This window comes from Molossus molossus, unplaced genomic scaffold (genome assembly GCF_014108415.1).
Source record: "Molossus molossus isolate mMolMol1 unplaced genomic scaffold, mMolMol1.p scaffold_m16_p_14, whole genome shotgun sequence".
In the NCBI taxonomy this organism is placed as follows: domain Eukaryota; kingdom Metazoa; phylum Chordata; class Mammalia; order Chiroptera; family Molossidae; genus Molossus; species Molossus molossus.
Window position 1 is genome coordinate 11,106,812 of NW_023425349.1, and position 24,960 is coordinate 11,131,771.

The window sequence follows — 24,960 nt, forward strand, 5'->3', positions numbered from 1 at the left end:
AAACATTGTCCCATGGACTGAGAATTCCCCGTTTGATTCCCATCAGGGCACATGCCCAGGATGTGGGCTCAATCCCCAGTAGGGGGTGTGCAGGAGGCAGCGGATCGATGTCTCTCTCTCACGTTGATGTTTCTACCTCCCTCTCCCTTCCTCTCTAAAACAATAATAAAAAAAAAAATACAAGTAAATGAATTGAGGAGAAACTCTATTATTTCTGAAGACATGAGTGAAACCAGGAAAAACAGTTTTAAATGCCCTGAAGACTGTTCATACATGGAAACTCAGTTAATATATTTGAAGAAGGAGATAATTAAATGAATTAACAAAATGAATAAACAAAGCTTGATAAGAAAACAAATTCCAAGCAATGTATAAAATGCTGGTCAGTTCATCTAATCTAGAATCTAAATGCTGTATCTAAATGATTTTAAATACCCTATTACATAACCATTCTAGACTCAATTACATTTCTATTTTAGAGCAGAAATCTGCATTGTATACAGAAGAAATTCCTGCCAGCAGCAGTGCAAACACTCCGAAGACATTGAACTGAAAATATAATTGTGATGAGAACATCACAATTTGTTTGTCTTCTGACTGCTAAAGCAATAGCAAAAGTAAATGAGAACTATTCATTCCCCTGGGTTTTTTTTTTTCAGAGTTCATTTAATAAAACCACTTATGGGAAGACAAACCATGCTTTGGTTAGAATTTTCCTCCTGTACACACTTGATATTTCCCAATGTGAAGAGTATTTTACCAAAAGTGTAAGGCATTGTGAGAGTGCTAGGAGTAGATGATGCCCATTTGTAGTCCTGTCACTTAAGGAAATTAAGTTTTTTAAAATGGAGAGACAGTTTTTCTTTTCTTTTTTTTTTTTAATCCTCACCCGAGGACATTTTCCATTTTCTGTTCAGATAGAGTGGGAGGGAGAGAGAGAAAGAGAAACTTCGATGTGAAAGGGACACATCGAGTGGTTGCCACCCCCATGACCCAACCAGGGCCGGGACAAACCGCAACCAAGGTACATGCCCTTAGTGGGAACTGAACCCGGGTCTCTCTGGACCACAAGCAGATGCTCCAACCGCTGAGCCAAACCAGCCAGGGCGAGACTGTTTTTCCAAGAATAGAGTGAAAAGTTTCAACAGTTAAAATGTGAGAAAAATCAAACCCCAAAGTAATAGGCCCATGGGGCACTTATATGATGACCCTAATAATCAGAAAGTCTGAAAGAGAGAAGTGAAGCGATCACTTTCCAGCTCAGCCTTTCTTCAGCTCACCCTGGCTTCCTACAGAAGGAAAAGGAAACTATATAAACATCTCTCCAAACTGACTTAATCAGAGTGTCTCTGGTTTCATTAATAAATACCTGCAGGTTATGTATTTTTTTAAGACAATCTATAGCAGCAATTTTCAACCTTTTTCATTTCATGGCACACATAAACTAATTACTAAAATTCTGCGACACACCAAAAAATATATCTTTCTGTCCATTCGACAAAAATAGATATAAGTTTGATTCATTCACACCAGATGGCTATTGTTGTGTTGGCTGTTGTCATTTTTTAAATTTACAGTCTAAGAAAAGAGAGGTCAGTGCCCCTGATTAAATAGTCAGGTAGTGAACATTTTAAAAATTCTTGCACCACAACGATTTAAATCGCTGGTCTACAGAATAGTACTCCTTAACACTGTTGTCAAACTATCTCTTGAGCTGATGAGAAGTTCCAGAATTTTACAAGTGTTAGTAGAAAAAGTAATTGGTAGAGCAGTTAATATATACCATGTTTATAACATTCTGCTCTGTCACCTTAGGCACATAAGAATAAGGACAAATCCTGCCCTGCCCGGTTTGGCTCAGCAGTTAGAGCATTGGCCTGTGGTCCAGAGAGACCCGGGTTCGGTTCCCGCTAAGGGCATGTACCTTGGTTGCAGTTTGTCCCTGACCCTGGTTGGGTCGTGCGGGAGGCAACCACTCGATGTGTCCCCTTCACGTCAATGTTTCTATCTCTCTCTCACTCTATCTAAACAACAACAACAAAAATGTCCTCGGTTGAGGATAAAAAAAAAAAGAATAAGGACAAATCCTACCTGGGGTCTCATCTGTGGCTCTATGGATTCTGTGAGTGTCCTTTACACTTAACTGATTGTTGTGTGTTATTTAACTATTATTGTGTATTATCTTAACCAGTTACTGGTTCCTAAACTCTTCAATATAAAGGAGTCTGTCCTTAGTCATTCACACTATGGACTCCATGTTTGAATAAATATCTTCCACAGCAATGAGAATTTATTAGGTTTCTAATATTCTGAATGTTGATTTCAGATATTTATTACTACCCTCAAAAACGTCTAAAAACAGATTCTAGAACATGAACCTCATACTTAGGTTTCTATTAATGGTTCTAAAACTAAACATAATAGAATTGCAGATGAAAAGAAGAACTATTTTAACTTACCATTTTGACAGCAGTTCTCCCCATGTTTCGAGAATTTTTTCTGCACATTCTTTGGATACATCACCAGATCCACTTAAGAGGGGTTCATCGTTATCTTCAATAAACAAAACACACACAGAAAGGTAAAAGAGGTGGCTATGCTATCCAGAGGAATGACATGGAAATGGAACAGTCAGATTTGAAAGATTTTACTGGAAGAATAAGTCATAATTTCTCTTTTAGTATTCAGGTATAAATACAAAATTAAAAATGGTCCTAGGTGGAATGTTGTTGTGATCTCTCTCTTTCTCTTTTGTTTTCCACAAAGGTCTATATTATGTCAACTGTAGAAGAGAGCCATTTAATTATAAAATAACAGAACTCAAAATATGGTGTGTTCTCTCTCCTTTGCCAAAGCAAACAGCTTTATGCATGAAAATATACAGCAGTCTTATTTACAGAAGTTAAAAAAATTAGAAATCTCCCTGACAGTGTGGCTCAGTGGTTGAACACCAGTGTGGCTCAGTGGTTGAGCATCGACCCATGCACCAAGACGTTGCTGATTCGATTCCCTGTCAGGGCACAAGCCTGGGTTTCAGGCTCAATCCCCAGCAGGGGGCATGCAAGAGGCAGCCGATTCATGTCTCTCTCATTGACATTCCTATCTCTCCTTCTCCTTTCCTCTCTCTAAACTCAATAAAAACATATTAAAAAAAACTACAAACCACCTAGGTGTCCAACAATAGGAGAATAGAGAATTGTTAAATTACGGTATGTGTTTACAATGTAATTGTATGTTGACATTTATTTACATGATGATTCGGCAAAATACGACATAAAAACATCAAGAGCTAAAGCTTTGCCTTGGTGGTGTGGCTCAGTTGGTTGGAGCATCGTCCAATGAACCAGAAGGTCATGGGTTCAATTCCTGATCAGGGCACATGCCCAGGTTGCAGGTTCGGGGCATGTGTGGGAGGCAGCTGATTGATGTATCTTTCACATCCACGTCTGTCTCTTTCCCTCCCTCCCTTCCTTCCTCCCTTAAACTTAAAACTGATCTAGAAAATACAGTCTATTAATTTTTTAAAAGAAAATAGTCTGGAATGAACTATGCCAAGATATTAATAATTATTGCCCTTGAATGATGGGAGTTATATATTTTTCTCTCCTTTACATTTTCACAATTTTCTACAATGGCATACATTAGTTTATAACAGAAAGAACAAAACTATTAAAAGAACTAAAAATGAACCATTTGAAATTTAATTCAAGTAATTAGGAAAAGTAAATTTAAATACAAATTTAAAGCTGGTAAGATATGCTCACCAGTATGACTCAGTGGTTGAGCATTGTCCCATGCACCAAGAGGTCCCCAGTTTGATTCCTGGTCAGGGCACACGCCCAGGTTGTGGGCCAAATCCCCAGTGGGGATAATGCAGGAGGCAGCCAATAGATGTCCTCTCTCATCAATGTTTCTATCTCTCTCTCCCTCTCCCTTCCTCTCTCTCTCTAAAATTAATAAAGAAAAAATAAAAGACTTAAAAAAATGGTTTTACCAATTTATATTTCCACTGGTTGGGTACAACAGTACCTGTTTTCATATGTCCTCACCAGTGCTATTTCAAGATTTTCTGTTTTAACTTGCCTAAATGAAGTTTGGAGCTTTACACACCTGATAATTACATTACAAACTGATTTTTTTAAGGACTCAGAAACCCATGATACTTATTATTAAACTTTCTTACATTTGCCTTGGGCATTATCATGAGTTTTGATAGTGAGATAAGGAAGAGGTCACAATGAATGTGAGACATCCTCTGTAGATGGATGAATAAGGAAAAAAGCAAGGCTTCAGGGCACAAGATAAACTTGTACTTGACTGTTTTGCCAGAACTGGCCCTACTTTCTAATGCTTCAAGTAATTTTCTACTCATTAAAATGTCAATATGATACAGCTTTTTGGGGGAAGGCAGCTACAAAAATGTACTAAAATTTACAAGAGATGACTGATTATTCCTTCAAAGAGATTAGACCTATCTTACAACAAATCTGGATAGTAGTAGTTTGAAATCTGTGTTTAGCACTCCATGCACCTAAGAGTGGGGAGTGAGCAGCAGTCTAAATCTCAGGCTATTATTCTTTTTTGTTTTTATTTTCACCTAAGGACATTTTTCTATTTATCTTCAGATAGAGTGAGAGAGAGGGAGAGAAAGGGAGAGAGAGAAACATCAACGTGAGAGGGACACCCTGACTAGTTGTTGCCCGAACAACCCTGACCAGGGCCAGGGACGAACCGCAACAGAGGTACATGCCCTTGACCAGAATCAAACCCAAGACTCACTGGTCTGCTGGCCAACGCTCTACTGCTGAGCCAAACCGGCTAAAGCTCAGGCTATTGTTTCTTAAAATCCTCTCCACACCCTCTTTACAACTGTTGGCTTTTTGCCCCGTAAGCACAAATGTCCTAAGGATAAGGAGCCTCTCTAGAGGTCTGTACCTATTTCTTTCCAGGGAGCTAACAGATCACAACAGGACTGTTTCCCTGGTTTGTATAGTGGGTTAAAGAGAATTAAAAGATGGCATGGCTACACAGTCTTTTTCAGTCCCAGTCAGCATGGTATTACATACCAGGAATTGTTATACAAAAGGGAAACAATGTGGGGCAAAACAGGTCACAGTCCCTTCCTTCACAGAGCATGTGCTCTAGTGCTCCCTGATTCTGCCATGCTGCCATTAGTGCTGATCTCTCCCTAGTTAATTGTCAGTAAAGGACTTCTGAACCCCTTCAATTATATTTAAATATCTATGCCTGCTACAGACTAGAACTAGATGTGAGTCCTAATGGCATTGTTTAGCTGGGCCCAGTTTCTTTGTCACTGGCAGATATTAACTTCTCTTCTCTAGTATGGAGACTTGAACATTCTCTGATTTCATAACAGAGTATCTTTCTCAATTGTTTGGTAGTTTTTGCTTTTATTTCTGAGCTTAAGTGGAGGAGAGTCCTGTAAACTTTTACTTGCTTTGCCATCTTAAGCAGTATTGATCTAGCAGGGAAACTGCAAGTCTCAAGACCACCAGTTATATAGAAGACAGTCTCAAACTGCAGGAACAAGTCCACCTTTCCCAGTTTTAACACACGACTTAAACTGGCTCTGCAAGGAGACTCTAAAGTGTATCAGCCACTTCTCCAAAAATAATACATGTGCTTTCTTTGTACTTTAAAATAAAGTATTTTATTTTATGTGAACTAGTGCACAGAAATGATGACAGACTAGAGCTCAGACTGTTAACTCATAGACCTGAATTAAATCCTCCCTGCTATTTCAGGCTCTGTGACCTTGGCAAACACACTTTTCTGAGATTCCATTTCCTTATGTGCAAAGTAAGAATAATGAATCCTATTTTTCAGGTTTTTTGGCAAGGATTATATAAACCTAGTCCTGTTTTATTTTATAAACAAAGTACCTGTCTACCACACACTAAGCATCTAGTAATTGGTGGCCATTATTACTACTAATAAGTGATCCTAAGTTGATTAGTCAGTCATAGGACAAGTGGAAATTACAGAGAACAATGGAAAGCATAAAGACAGAGCTTGCTCTAAACTTGAAAAAGTCCATATAATCATGAATATTATTTCTTTTAACCTAATCAATCTTTCCTGCCATTTCTGTGCTATTGTTGATGCACTTTCTTGGCCAGGAGAGCCCAAACCAGCCCAGATAGTCCTGCTGAATTCTCCTTGAATTTTCCAAGTCCCAGCTCAAAATTTACTTTTTCTTTCTTTTTTAAATTTTTCTTTATTGATATGAGAGAGACAGAAATATCAATGAATGAGAGCAACGACTGCCTGCCTCCTGCATGCCTAACACTGGGGATTGGGGCCACAACCTGGGCATGTGCCCTGACCAGAAATCGAACTGGCAACCTCTTGGTGCATGGGTCGACATTCAACCACTGAGCCACTGCAGCTGGGCTAAAACTACTCTTCATATGCCCCACATCACATTCCCACAGTGAAAAATGGGTTCTCCTCTATGTATCCAGAACACTTCCTGTGAACCTCCGATAGCCACATGCTTCATATAACTTTCTATTGTAATCAGCTTTCCCCCCCTTAAAAATAAATCATAAATTAGAAAATGCCCCCCAAACTTTCACATGTCCTGTGCTCCTTCCCTCCCTTTCTCACTTCTATGTATCTAACAGAGACTGACAGACTGACAGATTAGTTCATAGAAATAACCATAAAAAAGAGGGAAAACCCCAACTGGTTGATTCCTAACATTTATCAGTGTACAAACTCCAAAATGTATAAATATCAATATGTATATTTAAATATATATGTGTTTTGTGACAGGGTCATATGTATGTTTTTTATTATCCTCACCCGAGGACATTTTTCCATTTTTTGTTCAGATAGAGTGGAAGGGAAAGAGAGGAAGAGAGAGAGAGAGAAACATTGACGTGAAAGGGACACATCGAGTGGCTGCCTCCCGCACAACCCAACCAGGGCGGGGGACAAACTGCAACCAAGTTACATGCCCTTAGCAGGAACTGAACCCAGGTCTCTCTGGATCGCAGGCCGACGCTCTAACCACTGAGCCAAACTGGCCAGGGCACATATGTAGAAGCCACTTTTGGCAAGTGAACTTGACTCTATAAAATGAATTTAATGAGCCCAGCAGGTGTGGCTCAGTTGGTTGAGCTTTGTCCTATGGACTGAGAGGTCCCAGTTTGATCGACAGTCAGGGCCCCTTCCCGGGTTTCAGGTTCAAAATCTGGTATGGGGTGTGCAGGAGGTAGCTGGTTCATGTTTCTCTCTCACATCAATGACATCAGTGCTCCCCCTGGCTCCCTCCTTTCCACTCTGTCTAAAAATCAATAAAAAAATATCCTTGGGTGAGAATTAACCAAAAAATCCAATGAGACAAAAACATTCAAGTGGAAGCTGTATAAATTTACACAAATACACTAATCTATCATAGCACCAGACTGATTTTTATAAAAAAGACTAATTATACATTTCATTTTGTCCAACTTGATTACAATTATTTTAAAGAAGGTCCTGAGTTAATCATTTTTGGATCTCCCACAGTCCTTTGCACATAGTAGACTCTTACAATTATTGAAGGAATTCCAAATGCTATGTTACATTATCAATTCCCTGATAAAATTAAAGTCCTCCACCACAAAACAGAACTGAAGCTCTCCCTACAATTTACCTTCCTCTTCATCATCTTCAGGAGGAGACGGTATCATTGAGCACTGAGATGCAGACTGTGGCAGGCGAACTGAGGGACTGGCTGTAGTTTTCCTCCTCTCTCTTTCTGATTCACTTTCCAAGCACACAACTTCATATAAAGTATCGGTATTGCTCTTTCTCTCTTTCTGCTTTATCTTGAAGATGAAAAAATATTATTTTATTAAGTGGTAAATTTCTTTACTTGTTAATTGAGCACTACTTCTGACTTTATACAGGTGTGAGATTTAAAAAGTAATACTTTAAATAGCTATATTAAAGTAACTTTTTGTAAATAGAAAAGTGTACGTTTAGATTTTTAAAACCCTCAGGAAAATAGGATTTTTATTGAGCAGGACTCTAGTTCTGCACTTTTACTTATTGTCTTAAGACTATATTATCAAATAGTCAACCAATATTTACTAAGAATGAACTAAAATTTAACCATTCTGTGGCTTCCAAGTTACTTTAAGGTATCCTACAAGGTTTTCCTTACAAAATTCTACATAAAAAAATGTTTTAAAATATTCTAAAACATAAAGTTTAGAACTAAGAAAGTCTTATTTCCATGCCCCACCCCAGTCCTCCAGCTTGATTAAAACAGTGTAGGAAACTTTTCTTCCATTGAAAGCTACAACTAGGGAGTGAGAGGAGAAGTTAGTGGTAGAAATGAGATTAGTAGAATCCACAAAAATTTTGATAACTAAAATTGGTTTGTATTTTGGTTTTACTTTGAGGTGAACATATAACAGTCTAAACTGACCTAAATTAAAAATTAAGAATGGGGAATATAAAACTTTACCAGTACAATATTTAAATATATTAACATTCCATATTATAGCAAGTTTAGGGAGCTTGAAGGAGGAAAAAAAAAAAAAAGAGCAGTAGGACAAGTCAGAATTGTAGGAAAAGATACAGAGATAACCAGATAGGTGGCTACACCAAGAAGAGACATACACGCATAAAGTAAAAATACAGAAGGTGGTGGATAACAAATTCATTAGATGTAGAAATGCCAGGCAGAGCAGATTTTATCATCTCATTGTTGATTTGGGTTAAGAAAAATTACCCCAGTCCTGGAAGGCCAAGATAATGGCAACATGTCCTTTCAATACCATCCTGAAGTAATGCTTAATACAGGAGTCGGTAAACTTTTCTGTAAAGGGCCAAATAGTAAATATTTTAGGCTATGTGGGCCAGTAGTCTCTGCCACAACTACTCAACTCTGCTATTATGGTGCAAAAGCAGCCAAAGACAGTGAGTGTGGCTGTGTTCTGAAAAATACTTTATGAAAACAAGCACCAAGCCAGATTTGACCCACAGACTGTAGAGTTTGCAGACTTTGTTTTAACATGTCCACCCAATTCTGACTTACCTACTATTAATTAAGGAACCAGACTCGATGCAGTTACATATTAACCTGTAGATTTGGGTCCAATAGATAGGCAAATGACTTAGGTCCAACAAAAAGATAACTCAAAGGTTACCTACAGGATATTACCAATTTTCTTTCTAACCTAGCAATCTTTTTCTAATATTCTTTTTTTAAAGGAAGGACTATATAAACTCAAGTTCCTCAAAACTTAGAACCAGTTTTACCATCTCATCCGTTCCTTCATTAATGAACTGAATTAAAATCTTCCATATATGTTCAATCTAAATTTGAAATGATTTTTAACTTTTATATATTATAATTTGAGAGGGAACAGGATTTACTTTTGTTGTTTTAAAAAAATTTCTCAGAGACTACATAAATGTGATAACCAATGTAACATGTCCTTTCAAAATCATCCTGAAGCAATGTTTAATACAGAAGTCGGTAAACTTTTCTGTAAAGGGCCAAATAGTTACTTCACCTAGAAGTAACTATAGCAACATTGCCTTTTGATGTCAGAAAAACAGAGTCAAGAATTGGACCCCTATTGTAAGTCAAGTACTCCAGCTATTAAAAATGTCCGTTGTTGCCCTGGACGATTTGGCTCAGCGGATGGGGCGTTGGCCAGTGGCTCAGAGAGATCGGGTTCGGTTCCCGCTAAGGGCACATACCTGGGTTGCAGTTTGTCCCTGGCCCTGGTTGGGCTGTGTGGATGGCAACCACTCAATGTGTCTCTCTCATGTCAATGTTTCTCTCTCTCTCTCTCTCTCCCACTCTATCTGAACAAAAAATGGAAGAACGTCTGTCCTCAGGTGAGGATAAAAAAAAAAGTTCATTGTTAAAGCTGGGTAATAGTACATGGGAGTTCAATTCACTACTGCTTTTATTTTTGTATTTTAATTTTCTGAAATAAAAATTTAAAGCACTCTTAAAAGACAAAAAAAAATGTAGACTTAAATAAATAGCAAAGTATCATGTTCTTAGATAAAATGACATCATAAAGATAACAAGGCTGCCCAATAAAAATAATCGATAATTTTTTCCAGAGTTACAAGGTTGAATCTGAAGTTTATATATATATATAAAAAAACGAACAATTAGCCCTGGCCGGTTTGGCTCAGCGGTTAGAGCATCCGCCTGCGGTCCGGAGAGACCCGGGTTCGGTTCCCGCTAAGGGCATGTACCTCGGTTGCAGTTTGTCCCCGGCCCTGGTTGGTCCTGCGGGTGGCGGCCACTCGATGTGTCCCTTTCACATCGATGTTTCCCTCTCTCTCTCTCTCTTCCTCTCTCTCCCTCCCACTCTATCTGTGCAAAAAATGGAAAAATGTCCTCGGGTGAGGAAAAAAAAAACAAAGAAAAAAAAAACGAACAATTAAAAATATCCAGCAAAACCCACGAAAAGAACACAAGGAGGGGACAACAGTCCTACCCGATGTTAGAACATATTATGGCCCTGGCTGGTTTCACTCAGTAGTTGGAGCATCAGCCCTCAGACTAAAGGGTCTCAGGTTCGATTCCTCGTCAAGGGCATGTACCTGGGTTGCAGGTTCGATCCCTGCCCTGGTTGGGGTACATGTGGGAGGCAACCAATCGATATGTCTCTCTTACATTGATGTCTCTCTCTCTCCTTCCCTTCCATTCTACTTAAAAATCAATGAAGTCCGGCTGGTGTGGCTCAGTGGTTGAGCATCGACCCATGCACCAGGAGGTCACTGGTTCGATTCCTGGTCAGGACACATACCCAGGTTGTGGGCCTGATCCCCAGTGGGAGGCATGCTGGAGGTGGCCAATCAATGTTTTATTTCATTGAGGTTTCTCTCTCTTTCCCTCTCACTTCCTCTCACTTTAAAATCAATAAAGAAAATAAAATAAAAATAAAAATCAATGAAAAAATATCCTCAGGTGAGGATTAAAGAAAAATACTAAAAATAAAAACATTATGAAGTCTACATAAATAAAACAGTGTAGTACTGGTACATGATAACATACAAACCAATAAAAAATATAAAAACCAGAAAGAGGTCCAAATACACATGAAAATGTAATATATGATAAAGGTGCCATCTCAAATCAATGGGGGGAAATTATAGAGTTTTTAATGAATAGTGTTGAGACAGTGGATAACCACTTGAAAAAAGATTGAATCAGACCTGTATTTAACACTATATATAAGAATAAAATACTAATGAATCAGAGATTAAAGGTAGTCAAATTAAACCCAATAAGTAATACTAAAAAATGTGTAAATTCCTTTATTACTTGAGAGTGGGGAAAGCATTTCTAATTATGACCCCAAATCCAGAAGCTTTAAAGGAAAAACTTGATAAATTCAAGTACATAAGAAATTGTGTGGCTGAAAAGCACTAGAGACCATCATTATTTAAAAGGCAGGTGACAAACCAGGAGAAATATTTGCAACTACATCTCAAAGGGTTAACTTCAAAGGGCTTCTAACAATTAAAAGAAAAAAGAGATCAAAACCAAAGAGCAAAAAATATGAAGAAATAATTCACAGGAAAGAAACATCACTCTTAAACATATTTAAAAAATACTTGTTTTCATTCACCAAAGTATAAATTAAAACTACCATTATATGCTTAAGTTTCATAACATGCTCTTGAAAAGCCTGTGGAGAAATAGATACTCTCATACCTGGGAATTTGGCAAATAAAACAAAATTACATAAGCAAAATTACTTTGTGCATCAATAGGAATCTACTCTAATTAGGAATCTACTCTCAAATGCACTTTTATAAAATCAAAACAACACAAGCACAAGGTTCTATACTGCAACAGTATTTGGATACCAAATGATGGTAGGGATCCAAGTATCCCTCAGTATAGGACTAGTTGAAAAGATCATTATTTATCGAAACTACACAGCACTATGCAGCCATTAAATGAGAATGAAGACAATCTCTATTAACTGATCTCAAGGATATATTAAATTAAAAAAGCAAGATGGCCTGGCCAGTGTGGCTCAGTGGCTGAGCGGTGACCCATGCACTAAGGTCACTGGTTCGATTCCCGGTCAGGGCACATGCCCAGGTTGTGGACCAGATCCCCAGTGGGAGGCGTGCAGGAGGCGGCCAATCGATGTTCTCTCTCATCGATGTTTCTCGCTCTCTCTGTCTTGCTCTCTAAAATCAATAAAGAAAAAATAAAATAAAAATAAAAAAGCAAGGGGCAGGAACAGTATATACAGTATGCTAGTTTTTTTTTAAAGGGGGTTAAAATACAGGGTGGGGCAAACGTAGGCTTAGAGTTGTTGGTATGGAAAATAATAACAATAATAATACAAGAATAAACTGTTGTATACTCACAACTGTAATCCTACTTTTGATCATGCTGTATATCAGTATTTTATCATTTTCACAAAAATAAACATTGGAAAGATAACCCAGGAACCAATAATTATGGTTACCTACAGGGATGGAGGAAGGAGCTCTAAATGAAATCAAGTCTTCAGAGTATACATGCTAGGTATAATTTGGACTTTTGTACCATAAAAGTATTTTAAATATTCAAAATATAAATTAAACGAAAAAAAACCCCAAGCTCCCAGATTAAAAGTATGGAAACAGATAAGCCTAACTATATGTCAAAAGGTAACATAACTATAATGAAAAAACAAAAAACAAAACCCCAAGTGACTTCTGAAAACAGTACTAATTTTACAGTCATATCAGAACATGTTCAAAGAACAAAAGAAGTTCCATAAAATCTGAAACTTTACTCAATGAACTGTAATACTAATATTTTTAAGTGAATATGAACAAAAGTTTAAAACTATACCAATTCAAATAATTTCATATTATATGCCTCTTTTAATGTATGCAAACTAGAAAAAATGAAAAAATATACAGGTTACTATGGTTATATTAATAGATGTTGCACCCAAAATTTGTTTAAGCATCTATAGAAAAGCTCAGAATACACTAAATATTTTGGAATAATTATTCAGTTAGATGTTTACATACTGACTTTTATATACTTATATTAAAGTATGGATTTTATTTCCAATTGGAAAAAACTTGTACAACATAAGTTGTAAATAAGCTGAAAAATGAACCTGTATATATTTTAGAAATTTTGGTGCAAGTTTATTCATTGATGCTTAATTACCATCAGTTACTGTATAAAAATATAAGCCTGTCTGCATTAGAATTTTAAGTAACTGAAATCTGTATTTTATAAATCCACATAGTAGTACCTTTTCTCAACAGACATTTTATATGCTTATAAAGATTTTGTTATAGCCTGGCCAACGTGGGTCAGTGCTCAACCACTGAGCATCAAGAGGTCACCGGTTCGATGCCCGGTCAGGGCACATGCCCAGGTTGTGGGCCTAATCCCCAGTCGTGGGCATGCAGGAGGCAGTCAGTCAATGTTTTCCTTCATCGATGTTTTTTTCTCTCTCCCCCTTCTCCCTTCCCCTCTCTCTTAAATCAATAAAGAAAAAAAATATTTTGTTATAAATCTGCTGGGAGCAATAAAATAAAGACTACATATTAAAGGTGTTTCCTGCAATACAGATATTTTTAAATTCTTTGATGAAGTAGGATAAAGTGAATAAATTAAATATATTACTATTATTGTAACTGAGATATCCAATATTAAAAATATATAAATGTAAAGAAAAATAATTCTGTAGTGTTAAATTAATATGGAAAATATATGAATAAACCAAATGATTTAGGCAAGGATCATCAATGGATGCTGAAACCATTAGTTAGAAAGTTGTTAAAAAAGAAAGTTGTTGAGGAATAGGATATGCAGAAGTTGCCAAAGTACCACTCCAAAGATCACTTGCTAAATACAGTGGAACAACCTGATTTAGCAGCTGAAGAGCTGGAGTACAGGAAGCATTTTCGTATCTTTTATCTTGAGAAGCATAGTGGTTCAGTGGACATGTGTGCATGTGGCTGCACACACACTTGCACAGCAAACATAAATAAGAGGCCCAGGGTTCCAGTATAATTATACTAATTACTTGTCTATATGACACTGGCTACTTCATTTAGTCTTTCAGACACCAGCTTATCTATTTATAAAGTAATAATTTTATAAAACATTTTAAAGTCTCTTTGCAAGTTCCATAATTCTATAGTTTTAAGAATGCTTAGTTGGTCTTTTTATAAGTTGTTGTTGTTTTTTTTTATCCTCACCCTAGGACATTTTTCCATTTATCTTCAGATAGAGTAGGAGGGAGGGAGAAAGGAGGAGAGAGAGAAACATTGATGTGAGAGAGACACATCAACTAGCTGCCTCCCACACAACCCTGACCAGAGTCAGGGAAGAACCACAATTGAGGTTCGTGCCTTGACTGAAATCAAACCTATGCCTTTTCGGTCTGTGGGCTGACGCTCTAACCGCTGAGCCAAATTGGCCAAGGCTTAGTTGGTCTTTTATTCACCTTATGTTGAAAAATCTAGTCTTTAGAGCTTTTTCTTCCTCTTTTAGTAAATAACATCTGAAAATTTAAATCTAAGAACGCAATCTTTCTTTCCTTAATATATTTCTTCTCTAATATGATGCCATCTTAATATTATAGTCCCCAAAGTTGGGAAGGTTTCCAGGCTTAAAACAAATTACTGAGTCATCAGATAAATTTAGTAAAAGAAAAAAGATTCAATTTTTAAACATGTATTTTTAAAAGCATGTCTATGATTGTTTTCTCATACTTACAGCAATAACAGAAACTACCTATTTTAAAATTTTGGTCTGCTGTTTCTTTTGTAACGAGAACTGCACAGTGGTTAAAAATTTAAATTACGCTTAATTTAAGTAAATACTGAAAATCCTCTTACAGAAAGAAAAAAAGAACACATTTCAAAGGCAAGAACCCTGACTGAGACTCATAGAAGGCTTAGGTATGTATCTTTTTCACTCAACATGCCATAAAATCTACTATTTTATATCTTTGGGATCTATAAAATGAGAATACTATCTTCACTGGATCACTAAGAAAATTATGTGAGAGAGAAAAAGTGAAAGTAGCTAGTAAAGTGATGACCACAATAGGGCCTCAATGAGTGGAACTGCTCTTACTTTGTTCTTTTTCAAGAGAATCTTAGATTCTTAAAAGAAAAAATCTTTTTTAAAAAAAAATGTTTTTATTCATTTTTTCAGAGAGAGAAACATCGATCGATGGCCTCCTGCATGCTACCTACTGGAAGATTGAGTCCGCAACCCGGGTATATAGCCCTGATCAGGAATTGAACTGGGACCTCTCAGTCCATGGGACGACACTCAACCCACTGGGCCATCCATGCTGGCCAAGCATGGAAACATCTTTTTTTAAATTTATTGATTTTAGAAAGAGAAAGGGAGAGAAGGGGGAGTGAGGGGGAGGGAAAAGAGAGGGGGGAGGAGAAGAGAGAAAGAGACAGACACATCAGTTTGTTGTTCTACTTATTTATGCATTCATTGGTTGATTCTTTGTATGTGCCCTGACCCAGGATCAAACACACAATGCGTATCAGGACAATGATCTAACCAATGGAGCTACCCAGCCAGGACTAAACTTTATTTTTCAAGTATAGTTTACATTCAATATTACTTTGTATAATTTCATGTGTACAACATAGTGGTTAGAAGATCATATACTTTACGAAGTGTTCCCCTAATATTTTCAATATCCACCTGGCACCATACATATTTATCACAATACTATTCACTGTATTTCCTATGCTGTACTATATTGTAACTACCAATTTATACTTCTTAATTCCTTCACCTATTTCACCCAGTCTATCAATCTGGCAATCACTCCTCTGCTCTTTGTCTACAAGTCTATTTCAATTTTGTTTGTTCATTTATTTTGTTCTTTAGATTTCACATATAAGTGAAATCATATGGTGGTAATTTCTCTTTCTCTGACTAACCTATTTCACTTAACATAATACCCTCTAGGTCCATCCATGCTGGTACAAATGGTAAGATTTCATTCTTTTTTATAGCCAAGTAATATTCCAATGTACAGTCGTCCCTCACCACTTCACACTTGGACTTCATGGCTTCACTCTATCGTGGTTTTTTCCCAAATATATTCATTAAAAAGTTGATCGAGACAGTAAAAATGATACAGTGCATGCTCGATTGAGTCAATTATACACCCCTATATTACAATTAAAATTAAAATTACTGTATGTATGGACTGTAGGCATTTGTATTCAAGCACCCTCGCAAATCCTTCAACACCAGGTGCAACTGCTCGACCACTCGTGTGTGGGCAATAACTTTTTTCCAAAAACATTGGGTGTAGTGAAACTAAGCCAATCAGAGTGTGCTGTTCACTGATTGGCTATTCTATCCTCTTTTAATCCTGGCCACTGATTGGCTCAGCCTCATGCAAGTTTGTTTCTCATACATGCTTCTACATCGTTATGCATCGGAAGCATCTTTGCTCTTGTAAGTGTTTGCGAGTTCTGAGAACTTTTATCTAAACCCCACGATAGGCCCTGGCCGGTTTTGCTCAGCGGTTAGAGCATCGGCCTGCGGTCCAGAGAGACCCGGGTTCGGTTCCCGCTAAGGGCATGTACCTCGGTTGCAGTTTGTCCCTGGCCCTGGTTGGTCGTGCGGTGGCAGCCACTCGATGTGTCTCTTTCACGTCGATGTTTCTCTCTTCCTCTCTCTCCCTCCCACTCTATCTGTGCAAAAAACGGAAAAATGTCCTCGGGTGAGGATAAAAAATAAATAAATAAAAAGATAAAATAAAAAAAATAAATAAACCCCACGATGGGTCCTAAACATGCTGCTTCTTGTAAGCCTCTGACAAAGAAACTAAGTGCTGGAGGAAGATGCTTACCATCCAGAAGGTGAAACTCTTGGATATGATCAAAGATGGCAAGAAAATCATGGAGGTTGCCCGCCATTATGACTTGAATGAGTCTACCATTCGCTCCATCCGTAAAGATGAAAAGAACACCCGTGCAATGGCTACTGTCTCTTTCAATGAGGAAGCAAAGCATGTCGTGACAAGTCGTAATAAGTTCATAGTGAAAACGGAGTCTGCCCTAGCCATTTGGATCAGCAACAGCTGCAAGAAAAACATTCCGTTGGATTTGCTAATCATCTGAGGGAAGGCGAGGCAGCTCTATCAGCACTTTACAGTGGACGAACCTCAACCAGGACCCTCTTCTGCAATGTTCGTGGATTTCACGGCGAGCAAGGGTTGGTTTGAGAAGTTCTAGAAGAGGTATCATCTGAAGAGTGTCATTCTCCACGGAGAAAAGTGCCTCTGCTGACCAGCCTGCAGCAGAGGACTACGTGAACAACACGTTCCAGAAGATCCTTGAGGAGACCGAGTACCATCCAGAACAGGTGTCCTTAACTGACGAGGATCTGATGGAGATGACTAAGTCTGCAAGTGAGGAGGAGGAAGAGCAGCCAGAGGTTCCTGGGGGTCAGGAGGAGGAAGCTGGCCTTACACTTGAGCGTCTCTCGCAAATCATGAGAGCTATCAAGGTAGTACAGGACGTGATTGGCTAATGGGACCCACAAATGATGCGTGCATTGCTGTTCCGGAATACACTTGATGGAGCGATAGAACCCTATAAAAGCCTCCTTAAGCATATGAAAAGATAGTGCCAGCAACTGCTTATCATGATGTTCTTCAGCCATGCACCCAGACACCCACTGCCTACTACTAGTGCTCCTTTAGCGGAAGAAGACGACGACGCACCTGCTGAAGATACTGCACCACCTGAAGACTCTCCTACTTAGACCATGCCTTCAGAGGAGCAATAATCTTGCTCTTCTTTGCTGTGCAGTACATCTCTTCATCTTCATTGTTTCATCATTGAACAAGATGCACTATTTTCATAGGTTAGTGATTGTAAGAACTGTGTGTGTAATTAAATGTACAATAATAATATTTGTAATGTCTAATGTGTCTTATTTTCTATTTTGTCTAATATATTGGGTAATATGAGTGTAATGGTGACTAAAGAGTGTTATTTCATGTCTAGAGGGCTCTAATAATGTTAAAAAACATATTTAGAAGGTCGTAAACAGTTTTTCTATGCTCTAACTGCGAAAATATTTGATTTATAAATGAATCCTACTTCATGGAAATTCATTTATCGCGGTAGAGTCTGGAACTGATTAACCGCGAAAAACGAGGGCCAACTGTATATATGTACCAACTTTTTTATCCACTTGCAAAATGATGGACACTTGGATTGTTTCCATATCTTGGCTATTGTAAATAATACTGCAATAAACATAGGGATGCGTATATTCTTTTGAATTAGTGTTTTGGGTTTCTTTGGATAAGTACCCAGAAGTGGAATCACTGGGTTATAAAGAAGTTCCATTTTTAATTTTTTGAGCATCTTCCATACTGTTATTGCTATTATTTTTTAATGCCATGAATGTAAAAAAGGAAATAAATTAACTTTGTTGTCACACAGTGCTCTACTTGCTCTAAGATGGAAAAAAGTCATTCAAATTCTTTACACACTCTCCCCCCTTTCCCACTCTTTACTCCTCAAGTGCCCTCTCCAATGGGATTTACCCAAATAAGGAGAAAAATTAAAGATCATTCTCAGGAATTCCCTGCCATCCTTCTAGCTTCCATATATAAATTTCTGGGTTTCTGCAAAGAAAATACTTACTATGATGTTTAGTTGTAACCTTCACAAAGAGTCTAGAAAGTAGCCTATCAGGCTTTGTCTGAGGTATACATATAATTTGGGCTAGTTTACCTTGCCGAGTCATTTGTTAGACTAATTAGATATATCACTCTACACTGAACCATAAAAGTAATATTCTTGTAAACCCATGCAATTTTTAAATCCAAGGCTGTATAACATAAGACCTTAAGGGAAAAGCAAGATCAAGGGAATCTTATTTTTAAGATAAGACTAAAGAGACAGAACTCTTAACATTCTTTTTAATTACAGAGAATATCTCTTTTATACAAGTTCGTGTTAAAAATATCACATGATTAATTTGTCTTTATCATCTCTCACTCTAGAAACTGTTAAGAATTATTCTCACTTACACCCTAAACTTTTAAATGATGCTGATAAATTGGGTTACTTTCTGAAGCACTCTTTCCCTGGAGCTGGTTCTCTAATCAATGTTATTCTGATTTCACAACTTAGTGTTTTATCGTACTCCTCTGTCCCACTGAGATGCCACAGTCCTTTTCAATAATAATAGCTAAAATTTATGAAGAACATACTATGTGCCGGGAACTATTCCCCATGTGTTGTATAGTTTCTCACTTCATGTCACAATAAAACTATGAGTAGGATTCTATTACTGCCATTTTACAGCAGAATAAACTGAGGTTCAGAGTTAAAGGAACTTGCTCAAAGTCATGAAGCTAGTCAATGGTAAGATCCATACCCTGACTCCAAAGCCAAGTTCTAAATGATAATCTTCTGCTAATGCTCTGCTCCTCCCACAGAAGAGGTGGGAGAACAGTAATGGAATCTAGGATGACTTCTGTTTCTTAAGACAACAATGAAAAGAAATCTCTATTCCTGTTGCACCTGCTACTTTTTTCTAATTATAACCAAAAGGGCAAACATGAATACTCTGGAACCAAAATATGTATTGCTATAGAAAAGTATATTCATCTAAATCCATATATAACAGTATAATTCTGTCAATTTTATGTAAAAATCAATTCAACAAATACTTATTGAGAACTATGTTCTACATGCTTGGGATAAATCAGAGAATAAGACAGGTTAGGAATACTTCCTTAGTAGAGGTTTCTAATACGGACAATAGATAAAATAAAAATAAGTATATTATGTGGTATACTAACTAGAAGGTAAAACCCTTGTAAAAAAATTTTTTTTTAATGTTTCATTTGAGGGGAGGGGAGTTGGCAGTACCAGTGGGAGTGAGGGAAAACTGCACTGTTAAATGGGGTGATTGTGAGTTGCTAATAAGCAAATCTTAGCAAAGACTTAAAGATGATGAGGGTTTGAAGGAGGTGAATAATAGCAAGTGGGATCCAGGGGAAGAGCATTCTAGGTAGAAGAAACAGTTATTAACTTAAGAGTATGGTTAGAGCAGAGAAAGCAAGCAAGAGGAGTAGTAAGAGAGAAATTAGTTTATGATGCAATAGGCAGCAGATCAGGTAGGGTCTTATAAATCACTGTAAGGACTTTGGCTTTCAAGAAGTAAAATAGGGGTACAAGGTTTTAAGCAGAAAAATGATGTGATCTGACCTTGGGCTACTATGATGAAACTATATCAAGAAAGACAAAAACAGCCCTGGTCAGGTAGCTCAGTTGGCTGGAGTGTTGTCACATACACCAAAGGTTGCAGATTTGATTCCCAGTCAGGGCACACGTCAAGGTTGTGGGTTCAATCCCCAGTTGAGGCACGTACAAGAAAACTTACCAGTGTTTCTTGCTCACATTGATGTTTCTCTCTCATATCAATGTTTCTCTCTCCCTCTTTCTCAAATCAATTAAAAAGAAAAAAACATATCCTTAGGTGAGGATTAAAAAAAAAAAGAAAACAAAAGCAGAAGCAAAGAAATGAATGAAAAGGCTACTGCAATAATCAAGGGAAAAACAATAGTTTAGATGAGGTTAATGTTTGAAAGTAAACAACTTCCTGACAGATTGAGTATGGGGTATGAAAAAGAGCAAAATTCTTGGCCTAAGCAACTATTAAGAGACAATGCCCATGAACTGAGATAGTAAAGACACAGAGTATTTTAGAAGTGGGAGATGAGATAATGAGATCTTTCTGGACATGGTCAATTTGAAAGCTAAGTAAAAAAAGTGTATTTAAGGAGGAGAGTGAGCACCTATATCAAATGCTTCTGACAGGTCAAGTAAGACAAAGACTCAAACTCACCACCGCATTAAACAATTTAAGTCACTGTAAACTTGATTTCTTTTTTTTTTTTTTTATCCTCACCCGAGGATACTTTTCCATTTTTTGTACAGATAGAGTGGGAGGGAGAGAGAGAGAGAAACATCGACGTGAAGGGACACATCGAGTGGCCGCCACCCGCACGACCAACCAGGGCCAGGGACAAACTGCAACCGAAGTACGTGCCCTTAGCGGGAACCGAACCCGGGTCTCTCCGGACCGCAGGCTGACGCTCTAACCGCTGAGCCAAACTGGCCAGGGCACTTGATTTCTTTTGAGGTGTTTTGACACAAAGCAAAAATACTCGGGCAACTTGGGCCAAGACAACCTAAATAAGATTTCATTTGCTGCCCACCACAAGAAAGAGTATGGAGCCCTGACTGGTTTGGCTCAGCAGTAGAGCATGGGCCCGCGGACCAATGAGTCCCGGGTTCGATTCTGGCCAAGGGCACGTATTTTGGTTGTGATTTGTCTCTGGCCCTGGTCGGGGTCGTGAAGGAGGCAACCAGTCAATGTGTCCCTCTCATGTTGATGTTTCTCTCTCTCTCCCTCTCTCTCTACCTGAAGATAAATAGAAAAATATCCTCAGGCGAGGATAAAAAAAGAATGGAGTTTGACTTTTACCAAAAAAACTGACAGATTTAAAAAAAAAATCAATACTCAGAAGACCATAACAGAGTCTCTACAACCTATCATTAAAAATGTCTAATACATAATCTCACATTACCAGACATTCAAAGAAACAAAAAAATTCAACTCAACATACTTTAGAATTAGCAGTCAAGCATTTTTAGAGTACATATATCATAATTATGCTCAAAGATATATATATTAAAAATGTGTTGAAAAAAGAGGAAATTTCATAAAATAAAACCTATATACAAAAAACCAAATGGAAATTCAAAAAAAAAAAAAAAAATCTGAAATAAAAACAAATTTACTGAATGGATTTAACAGCAGACTAAAGATGACAAAAGAGTCAAGTGAAAAGTCAAAAAAAAAGTATCTATCCTACCTGAAGAAAAAAACAAAAGATTTGAAAAAAATAGAGCCTCAGAAATCTGTGGGATAATACCAAAGTGCCTAAAATACATGAAACTGAAATCCCATAAGGAGAGAAAAGACAAATGGGGCAGGAAAAAGGTTGAAAGCAACAATGGGCCAGATTTTCCCCAAAACTGTTTCAAGAAAAAATAAAGAAAAGGCCAAAAACATAACTTTAAAAATTCAAGAAGCCCAGCAAATCTCAAGCAAGACAAACAGGAAGAAAACCATAACTAGGCACATCATAGTTAAATGTTTAAAAACCAAAGGCAAAAAATAATAATAAAAGCAGTCAGAGAAAAATGAGTTAGCATATACACAGGAAAAAACAATATATGTATGCTGACTTCTCATCAAAAACGATGGAAACAGTCCCTGGCTGATTTGGCTCAGCGGTTAGAATGTCGGCCTGCGGACCAGAGAGTCCCCGGTTCAGTTTCCGCTAAGGGCAGGTACCTCGGTTGCAGTTTGTCCACGGCCCTGGTTGGGGTCATGTGGGTGGCGACCAATCAATGTGTTTCTCTCTCTCTCTTCCTCTCTTCTCCCTCCTACTCTATCTGAAGATAAATGCAATAATGTCCTCAGGATAAAAACAACAACAACAACAACAACAAAAACAATGGGAACAGGAAGATTGTGGGGTGACATCTTTAAAGTGTTGGGGAAAAAACTCTCAACACAGCATCCTATATATCTAGTGAAAATATCCTACTGGAATAGAATGAAATAAACACATTTCAGATACAGAAGAAGATCTGCACCAAAGAAAAACTAAAAGAATTTCTACAGGTAGAAGGCAAGTGCAGTAAGATGGAAACTTGGTTCCTCAGGAAGAAATCAGAGCAACAAAAGTGATAAATGGGTAAAAATAAAAGATAATTTTTCCTCTTAATACATTTAAAATACACACAATCTAACTGATAGCTTAGTTTAATGATAAATCAAACTCAGAAGTAGTCTCTCCTTTCTAACCAACCCCTACCCCCAGTATTTATAGAAAAATACAATACCTGTTTTAGTTTCAAAAAGAAATTTTCAGTAGTACTACGTTTGCTGAAGGGCCAGAATAACCTTTCATTAGGTGAGCAAACTCGGACTTTTGTCTCTAGGAGAAATCGAACAGGCTCCTGTACTTCTGTTATTACCAAATCAACAGCTGTGGTCATAAACAACACTTTATCTAGAGAGAGGAGAAGCAAATAAAAAAAATAAAAATATTTTTGCTCATATGATTAATATAAAAGTAATTACATTTATTATGAACTTTTAAGATATCTGAATAAGGTAATTCATTAACTAAGAATCTAAAATAATCAAATAAATTGCTGTATTGAGAATTTATTTTCCTCATTGAGAACTCTTTTCTTGGATAGATTCTTTGAAGTGGAGTTAGTACATGAGAGCAGTATACACTTTACAACATATAAAATGTACTGTTGAACTATTTTATAATAGTGACATATAGATTCTTTATGCCACTTTCGCCAAGACTGGGATTTCTCAACTTTTAATCTTGGTTAACCATAGTAACTATTTATAGCCTTTATCCATTTACCTATAATGCTATGAATAATAAGAAAAAATGAAGGGGAAAAAAAATAAATGCTCAATAAGAGGCACTAGTTAAATAAATATTACATTTTCAGGATAGGACATTATCCAGCCATTAAGTGACATATGGTGGAGGTGCACACTTGAAACTTGTATGAGCCTATTGACCAATGCCACCCCAATAAATTTAATTGGGAAAAAAAGACATTTGGGAAAAATATGAAATACTTTGAAAAAGTTTATTTATGCAAAAAAATATCTAAAAAGCTACACAAGAAAATGGTCACAGTGGTACCCTATGGAGTGAGGCCCTGGGGACTGTGGTAGATTTTTACTTTTCTCTATATACCCTTTGAATTTTTAATCATATGTACATATATTATCTCTCCAAAAAAATAAATAAAATTTAGACACCTGTAAATGAATGAGTACGTAAGTAAAAAAAAGCAGGGAAAGAAAAACTGAGTGGGGAGAAATGATACTTTGTTTACATATCAAACTTAATAACAAACTCAACTATTAAAAGTCTTTGGATTCACCAGAATTAGGTAAGCAATGGATACTTGTCAATTAAGTGGTCCTAAGGTTTAGGTATCTTCTTGAGACTAACATTTCTGTCCCTGATGTCAGCAATCCTCATTACCTTTAGGAGTTTCTTCATTTACAATTTGAAAATGTGGGGATTTTGGATTCCAGCTCCCAGTGATAACATAAGACTTTCCATCTGAACTTTTGCCCATAGATTCCTAAAGAAAAGAGTAAAATAAACATTAATGTCAAAGTAAGGAAACAGCAGCAAACTCCCACTTCGCTGCTTTCAAAATTAGGAGTTGCAAAAATGTAAGAATATGAAAAAGAACCAGATGTTTTTTTTTTTTAATCCTCACCCGAGGACATTTTTCCTTTTTTTTTTTTTTTTTTCAGATAGAGTCGGGAGGGGGAGAGAGAGAGAGAGAAACATCGAGTGAAAGGGACACATCGAGTGGTTGCTACCTGCACTACCCAACCAGGGCCAGGGACAAACTGCAACCGAGGTACATGCCTCTAATGGGAACCTAACCCAGGTCTCTGGACCTCAGGCCGATGCTCTACTGCTGAGCCAAACCGGCCAGGGCCAGATTTTTTTTTTTTTTTAAAGGTCAGAGTGTATTTGAATAATTACAGTTAAAATTAAAGATATGCCAATTTTTTTATGCAATTGTTCTTGAAAACTCAGTCATAAGGTAAATGCTTATAAATCATATCAACCTGTATAAACATTAGAGAAATTTACTAACTAAACCTGTATGCTGAATTCTTCTGTCAAGTGAGTAACTTACTACATAGATTTTAGTTTTGAAAATATTTCATATACTAATACTGCCTATATTTATAAAGTTGTTGATAGTTTTCAGACAATTCTCTTACAACTTTTCTCCTTTGATTCCCACATCAATCCCACATGATAAACAATTATT

At 37.1% G+C, this 24,960-nt stretch overlaps 1 protein-coding gene across 12 annotated transcripts in view; it reads right to left on the minus strand.

Annotated features, from left to right (window-relative positions):
* RABGAP1 (RAB GTPase activating protein 1) overlaps positions 1–24,960 on the minus strand; it is a 149,893-nt gene that overhangs the window by 71,659 nt on the left and 53,274 nt on the right. For 9 of the 12 annotated variants that reach the window (XM_036260827.1, XM_036260828.1, XM_036260826.1 and 6 more), the window contains 4 exons: positions 24,147–24,249; positions 22,963–23,132; positions 7,664–7,838; positions 2,460–2,553 (listed from right to left, as the gene is read on the minus strand). In XM_036260827.1, coding sequence (XP_036116720.1) covers positions 2,460–2,553; positions 7,664–7,838; positions 22,963–23,132; positions 24,147–24,249 — 542 coding nt within the window. Of the gene's footprint in view, positions 1–2,459; positions 2,600–7,663; positions 7,839–8,749; positions 8,837–16,865; positions 16,911–22,962; positions 23,133–24,146; positions 24,250–24,960 lie in introns of those variants that run through there. The other 3 variants (XM_036260834.1, XM_036260835.1, XM_036260836.1) reach the window with 3 other exon arrangements.